Raw genomic sequence first — 20,924 nt, 5'->3', positions numbered from 1 at the left:
AGTATATCTGCGCTGAAGAGGGATGTTGATGTTTGAGGAAATCATGTGAAATGTGTTAAAGAGTTCTTCAGGCTTCAAGCGTGGAGTTTGTGCTTTATTAACCTTCATCTGTGTCTCATGAAACAGTATAAATTGTTTGTCTCTTTCACTCTTATCTCAGTGTTTCTTACAGTCTGAATGTGTTTTTGGTTCAAAGATTTCACTCTGATTAACACGTGTGTCTCATGACACTTTATGATGCTGCAGTTTCACAGTCAGATCATACGGTATATAACTGAAGTTTTGCTCTTCACAGGTTGTTTTTGTCTATAATATATTCCTGAAAGCTGTTCTTCATGTTTAACATTGATCAACACTGTTGACCCTTTGACCTTTGCATGTGTTGTGGTGAAGAGTTGAAGGTTTGGAGGACTGATCCGGGATCAATCTTTGATTTTGACCCAGTGGAGGACAATATTCAATCTAAAAGTCTGCGCAGAATGACGGGTACTGCAGACGCTAACAACATATGCACACACTCGACAATATTAAAGAGTTATTCTCTTCCTGTTTCCTGCATTTACTCGGAGTGTTTTAGCTGTTCATTTAATTACATTACTGCTGCTGTCTGTACTTACTTTCTCCTTGGGCTCACTCTGGTCTCTGCTGTCCTCTGCTGGATGTGTGTGTGTGTTAATAAGAGCGTGTGAGTCGTTTGACTCAGCAGCCGTCTGCGCAGTCGGTGCCGTCTCGAGCACCATCGGAGAGCAGTTCTCTGGCCTCAGAGTTCTGGAGCGGTTCTGTGTACAGCAGCAGTGGTTCTGTTTTGCAGGAGAGATCCGCTTCAGGCAAGATCACACGTGTGTGTGTGTGTGTGTGTGTGTGTGTGTGTGTGTGTGGGGCACTCACAGAGAGCATGACTGGATATAATCACACGTGTGCTGCACTGGCATCAATACACACACTGTAAATGTTGGTTTCACTCATTTATAAATCTCACACACTGAAAACATGACTGCTGTGTGCTGTCGATCACATTCAACTTATTTATGATCATTTACTGTTTCAGGACACTGAAAAACTTACAGTATGAAAGCTTGTTTTTGCCACATGAAAAGAAATGGGATCAGTCATATGATTTAATATCTCATATTTTGGACTTGAAGATTTGTATCTCTTAAATATGACTTTAAATCTTATAACTGACTTACTATCTCATAATTTTGACTTTATCTTATAATTATGACTTAGTACCTTATAATTTTGACATATAATCATAATTGACTTACTATATCTGATTGCACGATCTGATATCTGCTATATGCAACTGCATTTGTTTTTGTTCCGGACTGGACAACTGTCCACTGTCCATATGATTGTCTATATGATTGTTATGTTACTGTTCTTTATTGTGAAGCGAAAGGTGCTATATAAATTAAACATATTATTATTGTTACTATTATCTCATAATTTTGTCTAATTATCTCATAATTTTGACTTTATCTTTTAATTATTACTTAGTACCTTATAATTTTGATATAATCATAATTTACTTACTATCTTATAATTTTAACTAATTATCTCATAATTGACTTACTGTCTCATCATTTTTATTAATTATCTCATTGACTTATCTCATAATTGACTTATCTTATAATTTTTAATATTTATCTCATAATTGACTTTCTCATAATTTTGACTAATTATCTCATAATTGACTTACTATCTCATAATTTTGACTATTTATCTCATAATTGACTTATAATTTTGACTAATTATCTCATAATTGACTTACTCATAATTTTGACTTTTTATCTCATAATTGACTTACTATCTCGTAATTTTTTACTAATTATCTCATAATTGACTTACTCATCATTTTGACTAATTATCTCAATTGATTTACTATCTCATAATTTTGACTTTTTATCTCATAATTGACTTACTATCTCGTAATTTTTACTATTTTTCTCATAATTGACTTACTATCTCATAATTTTTTACTAATTATCTCATAATTGACTTACTCATCATTTTGACTAATTATCTCAATTGACTTACTATCTCATAATTTTGACTTTTTATCTCATAATTGACTTACTATCTCGTAATTTTTACTATTTTTCTCATAATTGACTTATCTCATAATTTTTCTATTTATCTCATAATTGACTTATAATTTTGACTAATTATCTCATAATTGACTTACTCATAATTTTGACTAATTATCTCATAATTGACTTACTCATAATTTTGACTAATTATCTCATAATTGACTTACTCATCATTTTGACTAATTATCTCATAATTGACTTAATATCTCATAATTTTTACTATTTATCTCATAATTGACTTACTATCTCATAATTTTTACTATTTATCTCATAATTGACTTTCTCATAATTTTGACTAATTATCTCATAATTGACTTACTATCTCATAATTTTGACTTTTTATCTCATAATTGACTTACTATCTCGTAATTTTTACTATTTTTCTCATAATTGACTTATCTCATAATTTTTCTATTTATCTCATAATTGACTTACTCATAATTTTGACTAATTATCTCATAATTGACTTACTCATCATTTTGACTAATTATCTCATAATTGACTTACTCATAATTTTGACTAATTATCTCATAATTGACTTACTCATCATTTTGACTAATTATCTCATAATTGACTTAATATCTCATAATTTTTACTATTTATCTCATAATTGACTTACTATCTCATAATTTTTACTATTTATCTCATAATTGACTTTCTCATAATTTTGACTATTTATCTCATAATTGACTTATAATTTTGACTAATTATCTCATAATTGACTTACTCATAATTTTGACTTTTTATCTCATAATTGACTTACTATCTCGTAATTTTTACTATTTTTCTCATAATTGACTTACTCATAATTTTTACTATTTATCTCATAATTGACTTACTCATAATTTTGACTAATTATCTCATAATTGACTTACTATCTCATAATTTTGACTAATTATCTCATAATTGACTTACTCATAATTTTGACTAATTATCTCATAATTGACTTACTCATCATTTTGACTAATTATCTCATAATTGACTTACTATCTCATAATTTTGACTATTTATCTCATAATTGACTTACTATCTCATAATTTTGACTATTTATCTCATAATTGACTTACTCATCATTTTGACTATTTATCTCATAATTGACTTACTATCTCATAATTTTGACTATTTATCTCATAATTGACTTACTCATCATTTTGACTATTTATCTCATAATTGACTTACTATCTCATAATTTTGACTATTTATCTCATAATTGACACTCATCATTTTGACTAATTATCTCATAATTGACTTATCTCATAATTTTGACTATTTATCTCATAATTGACTTACTATCTCGTAATTTTTACTATTTTTCTCATAATTGACTTATCTCATAATTTTTCTATTTATCTCATAATTGACTTACTCATAATTTTGACTAATTATCTCATAATTGACTTACTCATAATTTTGACTAATTATCTCATAATTGACTTACTCATCATTTTGACTAATTATCTCATAATTGACTTAATATCTCATAATTTTTCTATTTATCTCATAATTGACTTACTCATAATTTTGACTAATTATCTCATAATTGACTTACTCATAATTTTGACTAATTATCTCATAATTGACTTACTCATCATTTTGACTAATTATCTCAATTGACTTACTATCTCATAATTTTGACTTTTTATCTCATAATTGACTTACTATCTCGTAATTTTTACTATTTTTCTCATAATTGACTTATCTCATAATTTTTCTATTTATCTCATAATTGACTTACTCATAATTTTGACTAATTATCTCATAATTGACTTACTCATAATTTTGACTAATTATCTCATAATTGACTTACTCATCATTTTGACTAATTATCTCATAATTGACTTAATATCTCATAATTTTTACTATTTATCTCATAATTGACTTACTATCTCATCATTTTTACTATTTATCTCATAATTGACTTACTATCTCATAATTGTTACTATTTATCTCATAATTGACTTATCTCATAATTTTTACTATTTATCTCATAATTGACTTACTCATCATTTTGACTAATTATCTCATAATTGACTTACTCATCATTTTGACTAATTATCTCATAATTGACTTAATATCTCATAATTTTTACTATTTATCTCATAATTGACTTACTATCTCATAATTTTTACTATTTATCTCATAATTGACTTACTCATAATTTTGACTAATTATTTCATAATTGACTTAATATCTCATAATTTTTACTAATTATCTCATAATTGACTTACTCATAATTTTGACTAATTATCTCATAATTGACTTATCTCATAATTTTGACTATTTATCTCATAATTGACTTATCTCATAATTTTGACTATTTATCTCATAATTGACTTATCTCATAATTTTTACTATTTATCTCATAATTGACTTATAATTTTGACTAATTATCTTATAATTGACTTACTCATCATTTTGACTAATTATCTCATAATTGACTTAATATCTCATAATTTTGACATTTTATCTCATAATTGACTTACTATCTCATAATTTTGACTATTTATCTCATAATTGACTTATCTCATAATTTTTACTATTTATCTCATAATTGACTTATAATTTTGACTAATTATCTTATAATTGACTTACTCATCATTTTGACTAATTATCTCATAATTGACTTAATATCTCATAATTTTTACTATTTATCTCATAATTGACTTACTATCTCATAATTTTGACTGTTTATCTCATAATTGACTTACTCATCATTTTTACTAATTATCTCATAATTGACTTAATATCTCATAATTTTGACTAATTATCTCATAATTGACTTACTCATAATTTTGACTAATTATCTCATAATTGACTTATCTCATAATTTTTACTATTTATCTCATAATTGACTTACTCATAATTTTGACTAATTATCTCATAATTGACTTATCTCATAATTTTTACTATTTATCTCATAATTGACTTACTCATAATTTTTACTATTTATCTCATAATTGACTTATCTCATAATTTTTACTATTTATCTCATAATTGACTTATAATTTTGACTAATTATCTTATTGACTTACTCATCATTTTGACTAATTATCTCATAATTGACTTAATATCTCATAATTTTGACTATTTATCTCATAATTGACTTACTCATCATTTTGACTAATTATCTTATAATTGACTTACTATCTCATAATTTTGACTAATTATCTCATAATTGACTTACTCATAATTTTGACTAATTATCTCATAATTGACTTACTATCTCATAATTTTTACTATTTATCTCATAATTGACTTACTCATAATTTTGACTAATTATCTCATAATTGACTTACTCATAATTTTGACTAATTATCTCATAATTGACTTACTCATAATTTTGACTAATTATCTCATAATTGACTTAATATCTCATAATTTTTACTAATTATCTCATAATTGACTTACTCATAATTTTGACTAATTATCTCATAATTGACTTACTATCTCATAATTTTTACTATTTATCTCATAATTGACTTACTATCTCATAATTTTGACTAATTATCTCATAATTGACTTACTATCTCATAATTTTGACTAATTATCTCATAATTGACTTACTATCTCATAATTTTTACTATTTATCTCATAATTGACTTACTCATAATTTTGACTAATTATCTCATAATTGACTTACTCATAATTTTGACTAATTATCTCATAATTGACTTAATATCTCATAATTTTTACTAATTATCTCATAATTGACTTACTCATAATTTTGACTAATTATCTCATAATTGACTTACTATCTCATAATTTTTACTATTTATCTCATAATTGACTTATCTCATAATTTTTACTATTTATCTCATAATTGACTTACTCATAATTTTGACTAATTATCTCATAATTGATTTACTATCTCATAATTTTGACTATATCTCATAATTGACTTACTCATAATTTTGACTAATTATTTTCATAATTGACATCATTTTGACTAATTATCTCATAATTTTGACTTTTTATCTCATAATTTTGACTTTTTATCTCATAATAATTAGTATATCATAATTTAAAATGTTTATCTCATAATTATCTTAGTCTCTCATAACTATGACTTTTTATCCCAGAAATATTAGTTTCATAATTATGAATTACCAAAGCAGAGTTTATTTTTCAATGTGGCAGAAATGGGCTTCCATAGAAACAAAAGTCAACATTTCTATTATTTTAACTTTTCATTTCCTTGCATTTAAAACAATCTTATTTGATCACAGAATTCATTCACAGGTTTATAATGCACATTTGTGTCTGCGATTCCTGTGAGACCAGCACAACATTTTACAACTTACCCCAGTTCAGCAGTGTTTCATTTTCTTAATAATATGTTTGGGTTTCATTACAGTATACCTCACCTGAAGTTTATATTCACCTTTTAACAGTTTTACAGACAGTTTTGTGGATGATGGGCTGCTGAAGTCTCTTCGGTCATGAATTCTCTCTCAGTTTGTTTGAGTGTTTTTGATCTGTTGTGATGGCAGGTGTTTACCAGCAGGGCGGCGGTCATCATCACACCCCTCATCCTCATCAGCAGAGTTACAGACACACGCAGCCCATCCGCAGCGTTCAGTCACCTCCACAATCTGCTGGCATGGTGAGAGAACATACAAACCTCATGATGAACTAACAGCACAAATGCTGACAGCAAGTGATTGACATGATGTGACAAAACGTGTTGAAATGAGATAAGCGTCAACACTGTGAGTGAGTGCTGATGTTCATCGCTCTCAGTGTATAATTTGATTTTGTTGCTTTTGCTACTCAGTCTTTTATACTATAAAGCAAAAAAGAGAAATGGAAATTTAACATTCACTTTTTTTTTTTAACAGTAAGATTTCAAATGGATATGAATGATTAAAGTCACAAGTGTATATTTTAGGTGCTGAAACTGGACAGCATTTTTCCCACATTTTTTTAATCACCATTAGCTTTTGTCCAGTTCAGTTCAATAGTCCTGCTATGTGACAAATGAAGTTTTAAAATGCAAATATTCAATTTACTAGTCTCTCAATTAATATGAGCCCATAATAACTGCATGTATGTGAATTTAGTCCGATTCTAGCAGGGATGTTCTGAGCAGATACTTAATTTTTTTTGTTCTGCTGCCTGCTTTCCAATTGGTAACCAGTTAGAATGAGATAAAAGAATAACAATATTTTTTAGAAATGTCAGTACTCTGTGCTAAGGTTGGATGATACACAGTTGCAGTGTTTCCAGATCTTGCAAGAGAAACAAGTGACCTGACCTCAAAAAACAAGCCTAAAACAAGTGACTTGCCTCGTGAAAATAAGAGAAAATAAGCAATCACATTTTTTCCCGTGTGGGGGATCAGTATAGAAGTATCCTATACTGTATATGACAGTAAAAAAAATACATTGTTGACTCAACTTAAAATTATAACGCATTGAGTTTATTCAATTTAAGGCAAATTAGTTACCAGTTTAACAAGTAAAGTTGGATTATAAAACTTTACATGTAAAACAGTTCAGTAAACTTTCAATTAGAAGTTTAGCTGACCATAACTTTTGAATATTTGTTATGAATGAATTATTATAACAGTCTTAACAAGGAAAATCTTATAAATACATTCCATATTAAATAAAATATTTCTCATCAAATTATCAAGCCAAATCTGACTCCTTGAACTTTTGCAGTCTGTGGATTCTACAGTCTCTCAAACATCTGAAATGTTCTGAATAGGATGTGTTTATCCACATGATGTGCTGCTCTTCTGTCATACCGTGTGTCTCAAAAGTGTATAAATTCAGATGATTGTGTTTAAGTGTAGCGGTGCTGATGTAGAGTTTATAACACACATGTAGTGTTGTTGTGATAGTTGAGTTCAGTGTGTAGTTGTGTTAATGAAGGCAATAACGAGAAGAATCTCAACCACGTGTCGTGTGTGTGTGTGTCTCACAGAGGGTGTATCGAGCGCTGTACGATTACGCTGCTCAAGATCACGACGAGGTTTCGTTCCGTGACGGTGACGTGATCATAAATGCTCAGCACATTGATGAGGGATGGATGTTCGGCACCGTTCAGCGGACGGGAAAGTCCGGCATGCTTCCTGCCAATTATGTGGAATGTTTCAACTGAGACATGCCTCTCGTTTATTAGTAAACGATTATTACATTATCACACCTGCTTCTGACACACTCATGTTTTCACACAGTAGTTTATCTTCCTTTAGCTTCCATCACCGAAATGATTTTTTCTACTGACATCAGCACAGATATCAGCGAGCATGCAAAGAACATGACACGTGAGAGAGATGATCACACAAGGGTTTAGTAGGAGGAAGTGATGTCGTGTGTTTGGTCAGATGTTTAAATCACAATGAGTGAAAAGTTAGACTAACATGACAGTCTACACATCAACATAACTTTTTCATGTGTCATTTTGGTAGTCATCATTATTAGGCGTGTTATTACACTTCAACAAATCAGGTTCATGTTGGTTTGTGACATCATGAATCATCTTCTGTATGTAGAAACTGAGCTCCTTTTCTTTTTGTGTTTTGATTTTTAATGTGTGTAGAATTGTGCTTTAGAAAAGCAAAGTTATAAGCAGCATTTGATGCCTTTTCTGTTCACTACTCATTTGTGTTTTCTGCAACTCGTCACACTAGTTTGATTTGCATGAAGGGCATGTTAACAGATCAGCAAAACCTTTTAATCAGGGTGAACAACACACAGCATCATTATTTCATCATGATAAAAGTGTCCGGTCGCATCACTGTATGTCCACTAAATGACGTCATTAATACTCATAGAAATATATGAGCTCACTTTATTGTTTTTTCATCTGCTGATACATAAGAGATGTAGTTGAGGTCATGTGATCTAAAGTGACTGTACTTCTCATTAATTTATCTTTTAGCACATAAACTAATTGCACGTGGTGACAGGACTGTAAATATGGTCTGTAACGTCTCAGTAGAACATCTTTATCTCATAACTTCTGATTGCACTGATGCATATAGTCCAAATCAGAGTGTGTGTGTTTCAAAATAACTTCTGATCAATCGAGGAGCTGCATTTGTAATTCTACATCATATAAACTTGTGCTATAGAAGTTATTCTGGCTTATGTTTTAATCACCCTGAAGACACAAAAATCTGTGTAATATAAACTGCATAAACTCTGAGAGCAGGTGATGTACAGTATGTGAGAAATGCATGAAAGCAGATGAAGTGTAAGCTCATTATCAGCCGGTTTGAGAGAGATGTCGCTGTCAGAGAAGACAGATCATTTAAAGTGCTGAAGTTTGGCTTTTGGGTTTGTTGTGTTCAACAGGACTATTGTTCAAGTTATCACAGGTTTTTTGGTTTGTTTTTGTGTTTTAAGTATTCTGACATTACTTCAAATTAAAATCCTCTAAAATCTTCATCTTTATTTACCCTCATCACTGTTTTTCTTAACATTATATTACTTGTAGTGTTTCACTATTATGGAAATAAAAGGCTTTGTCCAGCATTTGTGTTTGAGTTATTGTTGTTTAACATATTTATGATATTAGACTTAATATTAATAAAAAGTCCATATTAATGAAAATTAATGATTCATTAATTAAAATAATAATAGTGTCTAAAAAAATTATACTTGCACAAATAACTGTACAATTTATGCATTTCAATTTCATAACAAAATGCCATCAAATTGAATCGAGCAATCTTTAACAAAATAAAAACTAAATATTTCAAGTTTTACTAATTTAATGTTTTTTTTTTAAATTTACAAAATTCAATTTGATGGAAATTTGTTATGTAATGTGCAAATCTTAAAAATAGGCTGAAATGTGTTTTGAGTGTATATAAATGTAAAGTATTTTTTATCATTATTATTTTTTAATAAATATAAAGTGTGAAGCATACATGTCTCTGAGTGTGTGACGTCAGCAGTGTCCTGTATACTGCGCAGTCGCAGTGTGGCTGTTAGTGACGCGCATTTAGCGGCATCTGTTTTCAGCTTTTCAATAAACACAAACGTCCTGCAGAGAGCACCGCATTCAAATCTCAGCACATTTTTCGTCTAAGTTGAGATATGTGTACTGTAAAAAATATAGTTATTTACATGTTTTAATTTGAAATATTCATACCTGAGTTATAAATGGAAATCTCTACTAAATGATCGAATAACATGTAATCGCAGTCGACTGTGATTGGTCATCCTGAGTAGCGCTGAGAAAAGTAACATGTTTCACGTGACAGAGGTGTCTAAACATTGTTTCAATAGTAAATAGTTTACACTTGAATAATGATACTGACCAACTTTAATAGACGTTGAACCGAAAACAGTAAAGAGTTAAAACTATTTAAAAAAAAATTATTGTTGAAGCTCATCGTACAAGTCCAGTTACAGGCCACGCCCTGCAATCTAAGCCCCGCCCACTTCAGACCCTTATGGCGACACGTGTCTCTGCGCGTGTGACGTCAGTGTTGTCCTGCATGACGCGCAGGCGCAGTGCAGGTGTTCGTCAGCGTGGGGATTGTTCAGACGTGTTTCTCTAATTCAATCTCATTTATTCTCGTTTTTGTCTTATTATTGTCTCATTAAAAAGATGAAATTGCTGCATAAACTGCTGCTGCTCTTACTGGCGTTTCCCGCAGCGCTGCTGATGAAAGGTAAGTTTTAATTCACGTGTTTCATCAGGCCGCACATTTACAAACTTTAATTATATTTACTGGTATCTGATCAGTCATCGATAATATTCACATATTAACTCTTCAATAATGTGATAAAGAGTGCCTTTATGAGTCGCTTTAACTCTTAGAATCACACTAGAGCTTGAGTGTGTGTGTGTGTGTGTGTGTGTGTGTGAGAGAGAGAGAGAGAGAGAGTGTGTTTGTGTGTGAGAGTGTGAGAGTGAGTGAGTGAGTGAGTGAGTGTGTGTGTGTGTGTGTGTGTGTGTGTGTGTGTGTGTGTGCGAGAGAGTGTGTTTGTGTGTGTGAGAGAGTGTGTGAGAGTGAGTGAGTGAGTGTGTGTGTGTGTGAGAGAGAGAGAGAGTGTGTTTGTGTGTGTGTGAGTTTGAGTGAGTGAGAGTGTGTGTGTTTGTGTGTGAGTGAGTGAGTGAGTGTGTGATATGTGTGTGTGTGTGAGTGAGAGTGTGTGTGTGTGTGAGTGAGAGTGTGTGTGTGTGTGTGAGTGAGAGTGTGTGTGTGTGAGTGAGTGAGAGTGTGTGTGTGTGAGTGAGTGTGTATATGTGTGTGTGTGTGTGTGTGTGTGTGAGTGTGTATATGTGTGAGTGTGTGTGTGTGTGTGAGAGTGAGTGTGTATGTGAGTGAGAGTGTGTGTGTGTGAGTGAGTGTGTATATGTGTGTGTGTGTGTGTGAGTGAGTGTGTATATGTGTGTGTGTGAGTGAGAGTGTGTGTGTGAGTGAGTGTGTATATGTGTGAGTGTGTGTGTGTGTGTGTGAGAGTGAGTGTGTATATGTGTGTGAGAGTGAGTGTGTATATGTGTGAGTGAGTGTGTATGTGAGTGAGAGTGTGTGTGTGTGAGTGAGTGTGTATATGTGAGTGAGTGAGTGTGTGAGTGTGTATATGTATGTATGTGTGTGCGCGCGTGTGTGAGAGTGAGTGAGTGTGTGTGAGAGTGTGTGAGTGAGTGAGTGTGTATATGTATGTATGTGAGTGTGTATATGTGAGTGTGTGTGTGAGTGAGTGAGTGTGTATATGTATGTATGTGTGTGCGCGCGTGTGTGAGAGTGAGTGAGTGTGTGTGAGAGTGTGTGAGAGTGAGTGAGTGTGTATATGTATGTATGTGAGTGTGTATATGTGAGTGTGTGTGTGAGTGAGTGAGTGTGTATATGTATGTATGTGTGTGAGTGTGTATGTGACGTGTCCTTATAACTGGAACTGACATTCATTCAAACTGTTACTATAACAGATTTAATAAAGTATTTATACATTAGTATGATTACATGCACATATAACTGCATTTAAAGTGCAATATATCTCACTCTTGTTCTATTCTCTCTTATGCATGAGTTCTGCACATCACATTAACTGCACTTTCATTTTGACTTTGGTCTCTTTATAAAGTACTACAAAGTACTATAGTATTGTCATGTCTTTGGAATTTACCCTGGTAATGCCATAGTATTCTCTGGAGTCCCTTGTAGTACCTTGTAAATGCCTTACTATATGAATATGGTAATTTTGAAGTCACATGGTAATGCCATCTGTATCACTTCAGTACGTTATTAGCAGGTTATAAGGGTTTTATAAAGTATCCAATCTGTATTCAAACAGTTAATTTCACTTTTATTACATTTATTACATGCATTTTAATACTGGTGCATTACAGTGGAAGTTCTGCATAATGTCTGAAGTTATTGTATCCAGTTTAAGATATTTAACCATGTTAATGTGTGCTCAGGTCTGGTGGTGGCTGCACAGGATGCGACTGAGGACGAGGAGGCAGTGGAAGAAGATATGGCTGATGATGTCATAGCTGAAGATGAGGATGATGAAGCAGAAGTGGAAGATGATGAAAACACTGAACTAGTAAGAGAACTAAACTAATCTCATCTGATGTGGTGTTGATCAGTTCAGTGATTATATTTTTAAGTTTATATTAAACTTGGTTTAGACAGTAATTAGTGTTCATTAGTAATGTGATTACTTTAAAATTAACTAATCTGAGTCCCTTTTTAGAGAAGTCATTTGTAGTGGATTACTTTTGAGTAATTTACCCAATACTGATTATTGATGGCATTCATGTTGTCAGACTGAAGAGAAAGAGGAGGATGAAGGTCTGGTGGGAGAGATGAAGGCTTCACCGAACGCTGACTCGACCATCCTCTTCGTCAAAGGAGAAGGTACATCTCTGGTTCATATTTCACAAATAAAAATTACATGAAAGAACAAATTATATATTTTGAAATAAAATGAAGCATTATTTGGGATCATTAAGATTTTCATTATTTTTCTTGAATATATTTTTCACATCATAGTACTGGCAATGATAATATTGCATATAATAATAATGATAAACTCTATTTTTGTAGCACCTGTCATGTACAGCTCAGTGTGCTACACACAGAAGAAAATAAAAGTCAAAGAAAGTGACTGCTTTTAATTAAATAATAGTATAAAATATATATATATATATTTTATTTTTTTTTAAATGTGGATGGGTATCTCAGCAAGTAAAGACGCTGACTATCACCCCTGGAGTCGCGAGTTTGAATCCAGGGCGTGCTGAGTGACTCCAGCCAGGTCTCCTAAGCAACCAAATTGGCCCGGTTGCTAGGGAGGGTAGAGTCACATGGGGTAACCTCCTTGTGGTCACTATAATGTGGTTCTCGCTCTCGGTGGGGTGTGTGGTGAGTTGTGCGTGGATGCCACGGAGAATAGCGTGAAGCCTCCACACGTACTTCGTCTCCGCGGTAACGCGCTCAACAAGCCACGTGATAAGATGCGCGGATTGACGGTCTCAGATGCGGAGGCAACTGAGATTCGTCCTCCACCACCCGGATTGAGGCGAGTCACTACGCCACCACGAGGACTTAGAGCACATTGGGAATTGGACATTCCAAATTGGGGAGAAAATAAAAAAATGTGGATGCTTTAAGCTCGTCTAATTTCAGTCCTTGGCATGTTCCGGATCTCTGAAGCATGTGGGCCAAAAGCTGCTTCACATTACAGTAGTGAGAGTTTATGAGGAAAATGGAATTGATTTCCTTCTTTTGATTTCCGTGTGAAAAGTGACTCGCACATGTTCTTGACAGGTTTCTTGTCTCTCTGTATCTGATGATCTGTCGGCTTTATTCACTCACTGTTTCAGATTTTCCTGCGAACAACATCGTGAAGTTCCTGTTGGGTTTCACTAATAAAGGCTCGGAGAACTTCGTCGTGGAGTCTCTGGACGCTTCGTTCCGTTACCCGCAGGACTTCCAGTTCTTCATCCAGAACTTCACGGCTCTTCAGCTCGGGACGGTGGTTCCTCCACAGCGTCAGGCCACGTTTGAGTATTCCTTCATCCCGGCTGAACCCATGGGAGGTCGACCCTTCGGTCTCGTCATCAACCTCAACTACAAAGACAGCAGCGTGAGTGGACAGTTCTGTTAACTCAGTGTTGCACAGACCAGTGTCATCGTTTACCACGGACACAAGCTTCATAATACCGGCGGTACACAGTGTTGTATGTATGTAACTAATGCTTGTGCAGCGAGAAGCCAATGCATGTCAAGACACAACCGCTAATGACCTCCAGCTCTAGGGGCCGTTCACTGTGAATGCATATGTTGGCATGCACTAGACGGATGTCTTTGTATGTTGTGTCTTGTTTTGCTGTTTTTTTTTCTTTAAGCGTCTTGTGCAGTAACGATGCTTTTTTTAATGCTCTGTGTCAGTTTAAAAGGAAATCCCACCTTTAAAGGGCATCTCAACACCTGTGTTCTGTTGTATTTGTTGCGCTGCATCTGTTTTAGCACAAGACTGTAAGTCATCAACAGTGCTTGACCCACATAAAACATTTAAATGCTCATTTTAGCACTCGAATGTGCATTTTGATCTCAAAATTGAGTGATATTTACATTTCAAATTTTAATTTGACAGGCTTATAACATGCAACTCGTTCTGCTACTACCAGAGCGTAATGCCCTGAATACTGTATCCCACAATGCAATGCTTTCAACTTGACCATTTCCAGCCAGATGAATGAACTGACAGTAATATTGGCCACAATTTTAAATCTTGACAAAAGTTACGTCGTTTTTGACAAAATTGTAGCGCACTACTATTTGAATGTTATTGTCGCACATGCTCTGAAATAATCAGTATGCCGTGTGTACAGGTCAGAGGTCACGAGATGTTTTTGTGTAGATGAAATGATGGAGGTTCCTCTTCAGTTTCTGCTGGTGTTTTTCCATCATTTGATGGTGTGTTTTGTGGTGTGTTTCAGGGAAACGTGTTCCAGGACGCCGTGTTTAATCAGACGGTCACTATCACAGAGAGAGAGGACGGACTCGACGGAGAGACGTGAGATAATTAAAAGCATCAGTTTCTTTCCGTTTGATTTGTTCGGTGTGATCAGTGGGTGCCACTGGACTCCAGTCAATAGTTCAGTTTGGGCATGATTGTGTTTACATCAATAATGAAACAATTGTAACACAGAAATGAATATAATTCAGACTGGGTGGCAGTAACAGTAATAAAAATAATACTAACAATGTACAGTATAACATCAAATAAACATTTAACGAGACATTAATGGTCATAAATGCTGTAACAATCGTCTGTTGTGTTTTATTGTTCGTGTTTGTTCAGGATCTTCATGTACGTGTTTTTGTCTGGTCTCGGTCTGCTGGTTGTGGTCGGTCTACATCAACTGCTCGAGTCACGCAAGGTAAGAAACGACACACACACACTCTGAGATGACTACACACATGTGATATGATGATGTCATGAGATCAACCAATCGGTGAAAGAGTTGCTGGAATAAAATGCACTGTTTAATCAGTAAAGCTGATTTTGTCATAGAGGATATTTATACTGTCGACTCAATGCAGAATATCACAGGTCACAGTCATGGAAAACCAGGAAATATCAGGGAATTTTAAAATGGTGTTTTCCAGGCCTGGAAGTCTTTGAAGTCATGGAAATGTCTTTAGTGAATATACATTTTTCTAGTTTTGCTCTGCTCTAAAATGTTGAGTAACTGAGATATTGATCTAGTGTTGAGTTAAACTTGCTCGCAGGACATAGTTATGTTTAATTTATAAGCAAATTCTGCCTTTCAGTTAATTAATCAAAATGATACACAAATCGGTCTAAATTATCTATTAGATAGTTCACCTAAAAATGAAAATTCTCTCATCATTTACTCATCCTCATGTCATTCCAGATGTGTTTGACTTTCTTTCTTCTGTTGAACACAAATGAAGATTTTTAGAAGAATATTTCAGCTCTGTAGGTCCATACAATGCAAGTGAATGGTGACCAGAACTTTGAAGCTCCAAAAAGCACATAAAGGCAGCATAAAAGTAATCCATAAGACTTCAGTGGTTTAATCCATGTCTTCAGAAGTGATATGACAGGTGTGGGTGAGAAACAGATAAAATGTTTAAGTCCGTTTATTTAGTGTAAATCTACACTTTGACTTGCATTGACTTTGGCATTTGACTTTGCATTGTGCATATCGCCCCCTACTGGGCTGGGAGGAGAATTTATGCTCAAAAAAAAAAAAAGGACTTAAATATTGATCTGTTTCTCACCCACACCTATCATATCACTTCTGAAGATATGGATTAAACCACTGGAGTCTTATAGATTACTTTTATGCTGCCTTTATGTGCTTTTTGGAGGTTCAAAGTTCTGGTCACCATTCACTTGCATTGTATGGACCTACAGAGCTGAAATATTCTTCTAAAAATCTTCATTTGTCAAGTCATACACATCTGGGATGACATGAGGGTGAGTAAATGATGAGAGAATTTTCATTTGTGGGTGAACTGTCGCTTTATGAAATACAGTTCCATTTATTCATTTGGCAGATGCTTTTATCCAAAGCGACTTACAAAAGAGATATATCAGATGCTGTTAAGTATTATTGAATGTTTCTGTTATTATAAAGTGTTTTATTGTGTGTTTATAGAGGAGGAGACCAGCAGTTAAAGTGGAGATGGGAACATCAAGTCACAATGATGTGGACATGAGCTGGATCCCACAGGAAACACTCAACCAGATCAGTGAGTATCAGCCAATCACTGACTCCGCTCCGACAGACAGCCAATCAGCATCAGTACTGAGAGCTCCTAACAGTCATTCATGATTGTGTTCATCTCTCCATCTGTCTGTGTGTTGCTCTTCAGTGGAGAAATATTGATGAGAAATCGTGTGTCTGTGTTGTGTCTGTCTGTGTGAGTGTCTGCCTGTGTGAGTGTATGTATGCGTGTGTCTGTGTGAGTGTGCGTGTCTGTGTGAGTGTGCGTGTCTGTGTCTGTGTGAGTGTGCGTGTCTGTGTGTGTGTGTGTGAGTGTGTGTGTGTCTGTATGATGTGTGTGGGTGTCTGTGTGAGTGTATGTATGTGCATGTCTGTGTGATGTGTGTGTGTGCACGCTTGTGTGTGTGTGTGTGTGCGCGCGTGTGGTGTGCGTGTGTGTGAGTGTATGTATGTGCGTGTGTGTGTGATGTGTGAGTGTGATGTGTCTGTGTGAGTGTATGTATGTGTGTGCATGTCTATGTGATGTGTGTGTGTGTGTGTGTGTGTGTGTGTGCACCCTTGTGCATATGTGTGCGTGTGTGTGTATGTGTGTGCGTGTGATGTGTCTGTGTGATGTGCGTGTGTGTGTGTGTGTGCACGCTTGTGCGTGTGTGTGGTGTGTGTCGGTGTGTTGCTGCTGGTTCACTCACTCTGCTCTTCTTTCTTTATTTCTCTGTTTTCTCGTGTCTTCAGTGGCGAGTCGGCGAGGTGAGAGTTTCTTCTCTCTCAGACTATATTCTAATGTCTCTTTCTTGCTGAACTTTATTGTGAAATGTTTTTTGAGTTCATCAGTGGACTTCAGTCTGTATTCAGTGAAGCTGATCATCATGTTTATCTGATTCCTGCAGTGTTTATATCTGATAATGGAGTGCACACAGAGGTTGATTGTGTGTGTTTTGTGTTTGTCAGATAAAGTGTCTCCCAGACAGTCTCCACGCAAGAGGACGCAGAAACGCTCGGCCGGATCAGATGAGTGAGGAGACGTGACAACCGTCTTTATCATGTGACTCATCTGTGTGTTCTGTTGGGATGACACAAACTCGTCCGTCACTGAACACTGCGAGAGACTGATCCACAACACACACACACACACACACACACACACACTGATACACAACAGTACAAACCCATTTGTTAATGTACAGAATGAGTGCATCATTGAAGAGGACGTGGGCTGTTAAAGCTGCTGTAGTCTTGAGTTTATTTCTGAAATTGTCTGCCAGGATTCTTCTGATCGATGATCTTCATGAGGATTGTGTGAGGAGCGTTAAGATACAGAACACGTGTGTGTTTGTTTGCATTTGTCCATCATGTGTGTTTGTTTCAGCAACTTTTTTATTCAGTTTATGAATTGATATCGACTGATTTTAAACATGAACAAATTATTCATTTGCTTTCAGAAGGTACATGATTTTTCTTTTTTGTGAATGATTTTTGATTTGTCATTTTTCTCTGTTTCACACGCAAGCGGTAAATTATTTACACGTATGATTGGGAGACTTTAGCGTGTTGGTGTAAAACTGCGCTCATATCTGCTGGGAAACTGATCGTGTGTTTCTGATGTTTGTGTGTGTGTGTCTGTGGGAATATCAGCACTGAACACACAAACATGTGTCTTGACATGAGTCATGCGTTTCTCTAATGGTTTATTCTCTTCATCAGCTGCATTTCAGGAAGATCATTTTTGTTTCTAATTTTCTTCATTCTTTTTTTTAAAAACAAGGTAATAAAATGAATAAAGTGACAGTAATGTGAATATTACATGAGTGAGTGCTGTGAGATGTACAGTTCAACAATTTATTTGCAAAAATAAACATGAACAAATGAACAAGTGTGTTTATACTGTTGACAGTGTTTGACGAGTTAAACGGTGTAAAAGCAGCTGTGATAACTTCTCAAGACTTTAAAGAATGAGTTTGTCCTGTTCTCAAGCTCGAGGTGATCGATGTGTGTTTGTGAGGAGAATTATTCCGTCTGGATGCTTTTGGAGAAAAGACTAGAAATACTGAACAGCGTGAGTTGAAATGCTCTCAAGATCAAATGACTCAAAAACATCTACACATTCATCTTTGCACATCCTCATTGTAAATTCTCTAACAAACTGTCACTTCCTCAATTCAGTAGGTGGCGAAGGGTGGGGCGAAAGGGCCCCTCACTTTGGGTAAAAGCCCCCAGGGGGGTTAAAGTGATATGGTGTAGATACCGGGGCAATAGATATAGGGCACAATTGGTCAACTAATGCAAATCATGTTGAGACAGCAAGATGCTTTTATGCGTAACAAATGAAGATGATGCTTACTCAAAATAACTACTTCAGAAAAATCAAGCATTTCCTGTTCATTTCAAACACATTTGACATTTTATTACATCTCAAGTATTCTATAAACAAACTAATCTCTATTATGATTGGATCAGTCAATGTGAGCCCACTTTGAATATTCTTCAGAAAAACAATGTGTTTAATAGGGGCCTTTAGCCCTTTTTACCCCAAATACTATCCGTACACTTACTGGACACTTATTGAAAAATGATTTAATGACCTTGATCATCAAGTATTTTCTCTCAAAAGAAATGTGATCATTTCAGGGATTTTCATTAGATACATTCATAAAAAAGAATACAAATCAACCTTTAGACACCACACACAAAGATCTCATGAAACAGGAAAATATTCCAGTGTTTAGTGACAAACAGGTGTTTAGGAAAGTACTGTGGTAGTTTCTGATGCTATTTAGTGTTTTAGGAGAAAATCTGATCAAAGGAGCCTTTAACCCCGCTGTACCCTAATTGTTTTTACAAGTTCATTAACAGATAGATAAAAATAATGAAAATAAGATACAATATTCTAAAATATGAAGTTGTATATTACAGTTTTTCTCAATTGCTTAAACACAAAAACTTGTTCCTGTAGCACAAAAACCCATAACCTTACGAGGAGGAGGAGGAGGGTGAGGAGAAGGACGATGAGGAGGAGGAGGACGAGGAGCAGGACGACGAGGAGGTGGAGGAAGAGGAGGAGGACGACGAGGAGGAGGATGAGGAAGATGAGGAGGTCGACGAGGAGGAGGAGCAGGAGGAGGAGGACGATGAGGGTGAGGAGGAGGACGAGGAGCAGGACGACGAGGAGGAGGACGAGGAAGACGAGGACAAGGAGGAGGAGGAGGAGGATGAAGAGGAGGAGGACAAGGAGGAGGAGGAGGATGAAGATGAGGAGGACTACGAGGAGGAGGATGAAGATGAGGAGGAGGACGACGATAAGTAATCTCAGATGAAATTCGTGCCACCCTTGTTCATCATGTGCTCATACATGGGAGGACTATGAGAGAAGCTGGACAACTAGTGCAACCCAACCTAAGCTGTTACATGTTGCATCTTTCAGAAGGGAAAACAGATAATTTGCCTTGTTGTTACTGTGATACATGTAATGTTGTAGTGCATATAGACTGAATCTCCACTTTGTTCTCAGTGTAGTTTTTACCACAGTAATGGATGACCGTAGGTCAGTAATGGTCAAATTTAATTTTTGCAGAACTGAGAGGTGGCCGCCTGTTAGAGGTAGGTGGAGACTTCTCACAGCTGAGCAGGAGACTGCCCTGGTGAATATGGTGATTGCCAATAATGCCATCCATTGGAGGGAAGTTCAAACCCAAATAGTTGAAGACCAGGTAGTCTTCCAAGGAACTGAGAGCATCAGCATTTCCACCCCTGACCAGATCGTTCAGAAGAACCACAGAAGGACAAAGCAGCTGTACCGTGTGCCTTTTGAAATGAATTCAAACAGAGTTAATACTATAGTTAATGCTATACTGTACAGTATTGTTACGATATGTAGAGTATGGCCCATCTCTCCAGCATATCAATACAGTACTGTATAGTAATGTATTACAGTAACTGCAGTACACAATCTTTCATTCCAGTACAGTAGTACACTACAGTACTGTATTAGTAGTACAGTAAAATGTGTGTTTTTGACTTCTGTAGAGAATCTTTGAGCTGGATGCCATGGCTGACTCACATGAACACATCTTCATCAAGGCAGGGTTCAACCTAACAAAAGGGGGCGCAACATCCTCGGTCACGTGCCATCATACAAGGCAACATGACTCTATGTGCAGC

The 20,924-nt window shown here is 35.0% G+C and overlaps 2 protein-coding genes across 9 annotated transcripts in view; both read left to right on the top strand.

Annotated features, from left to right (window-relative positions):
• The window catches only part of LOC127434174 (nebulette-like), a 58,291-nt gene extending 48,714 nt beyond the window's left edge, over positions 1-9,577 (top strand). For 7 of the 8 annotated variants that reach the window (XM_051686716.1, XM_051686715.1, XM_051686719.1 and 4 more), the window contains 4 exons: positions 394-486; positions 681-827; positions 6,584-6,696; positions 8,022-9,577. In XM_051686716.1, coding sequence (XP_051542676.1) covers positions 394-486; positions 681-827; positions 6,584-6,696; positions 8,022-8,198 — 530 coding nt within the window. In that variant the 3' untranslated portion in view covers positions 8,199-9,577. The remainder of the gene's footprint in view (positions 1-393; positions 487-680; positions 828-6,583; positions 6,697-8,021) is intronic. The other variant, XM_051686717.1, reaches the window with a different exon arrangement.
• A 955-nt stretch (positions 9,578-10,532) lies between these two features.
• Positions 10,533-18,650, top strand: LOC127434177 (translocon-associated protein subunit alpha-like). The gene is made up of 8 exons (XM_051686726.1): positions 10,533-10,725; positions 12,480-12,607; positions 12,831-12,921; positions 13,890-14,152; positions 15,009-15,085; positions 15,374-15,452; positions 16,701-16,794; positions 17,718-18,650. Exons 1-8 carry the CDS (start codon positions 10,662-10,664, stop codon positions 17,783-17,785), a joined length of 864 nt encoding a protein of 287 aa, XP_051542686.1. The 5' UTR covers positions 10,533-10,661; the 3' UTR covers positions 17,786-18,650.
• Positions 18,651-20,924: the final 2,274 nt, after the last annotated feature.

This window comes from Myxocyprinus asiaticus, chromosome 44 (assembly GCF_019703515.2).
Source record: "Myxocyprinus asiaticus isolate MX2 ecotype Aquarium Trade chromosome 44, UBuf_Myxa_2, whole genome shotgun sequence".
NCBI classification, from domain to species: domain Eukaryota; kingdom Metazoa; phylum Chordata; class Actinopteri; order Cypriniformes; family Catostomidae; genus Myxocyprinus; species Myxocyprinus asiaticus.
Note: the sequence above shows the minus strand (reverse complement) of the source record. Positions and strands in the feature narration are given on the sequence as shown.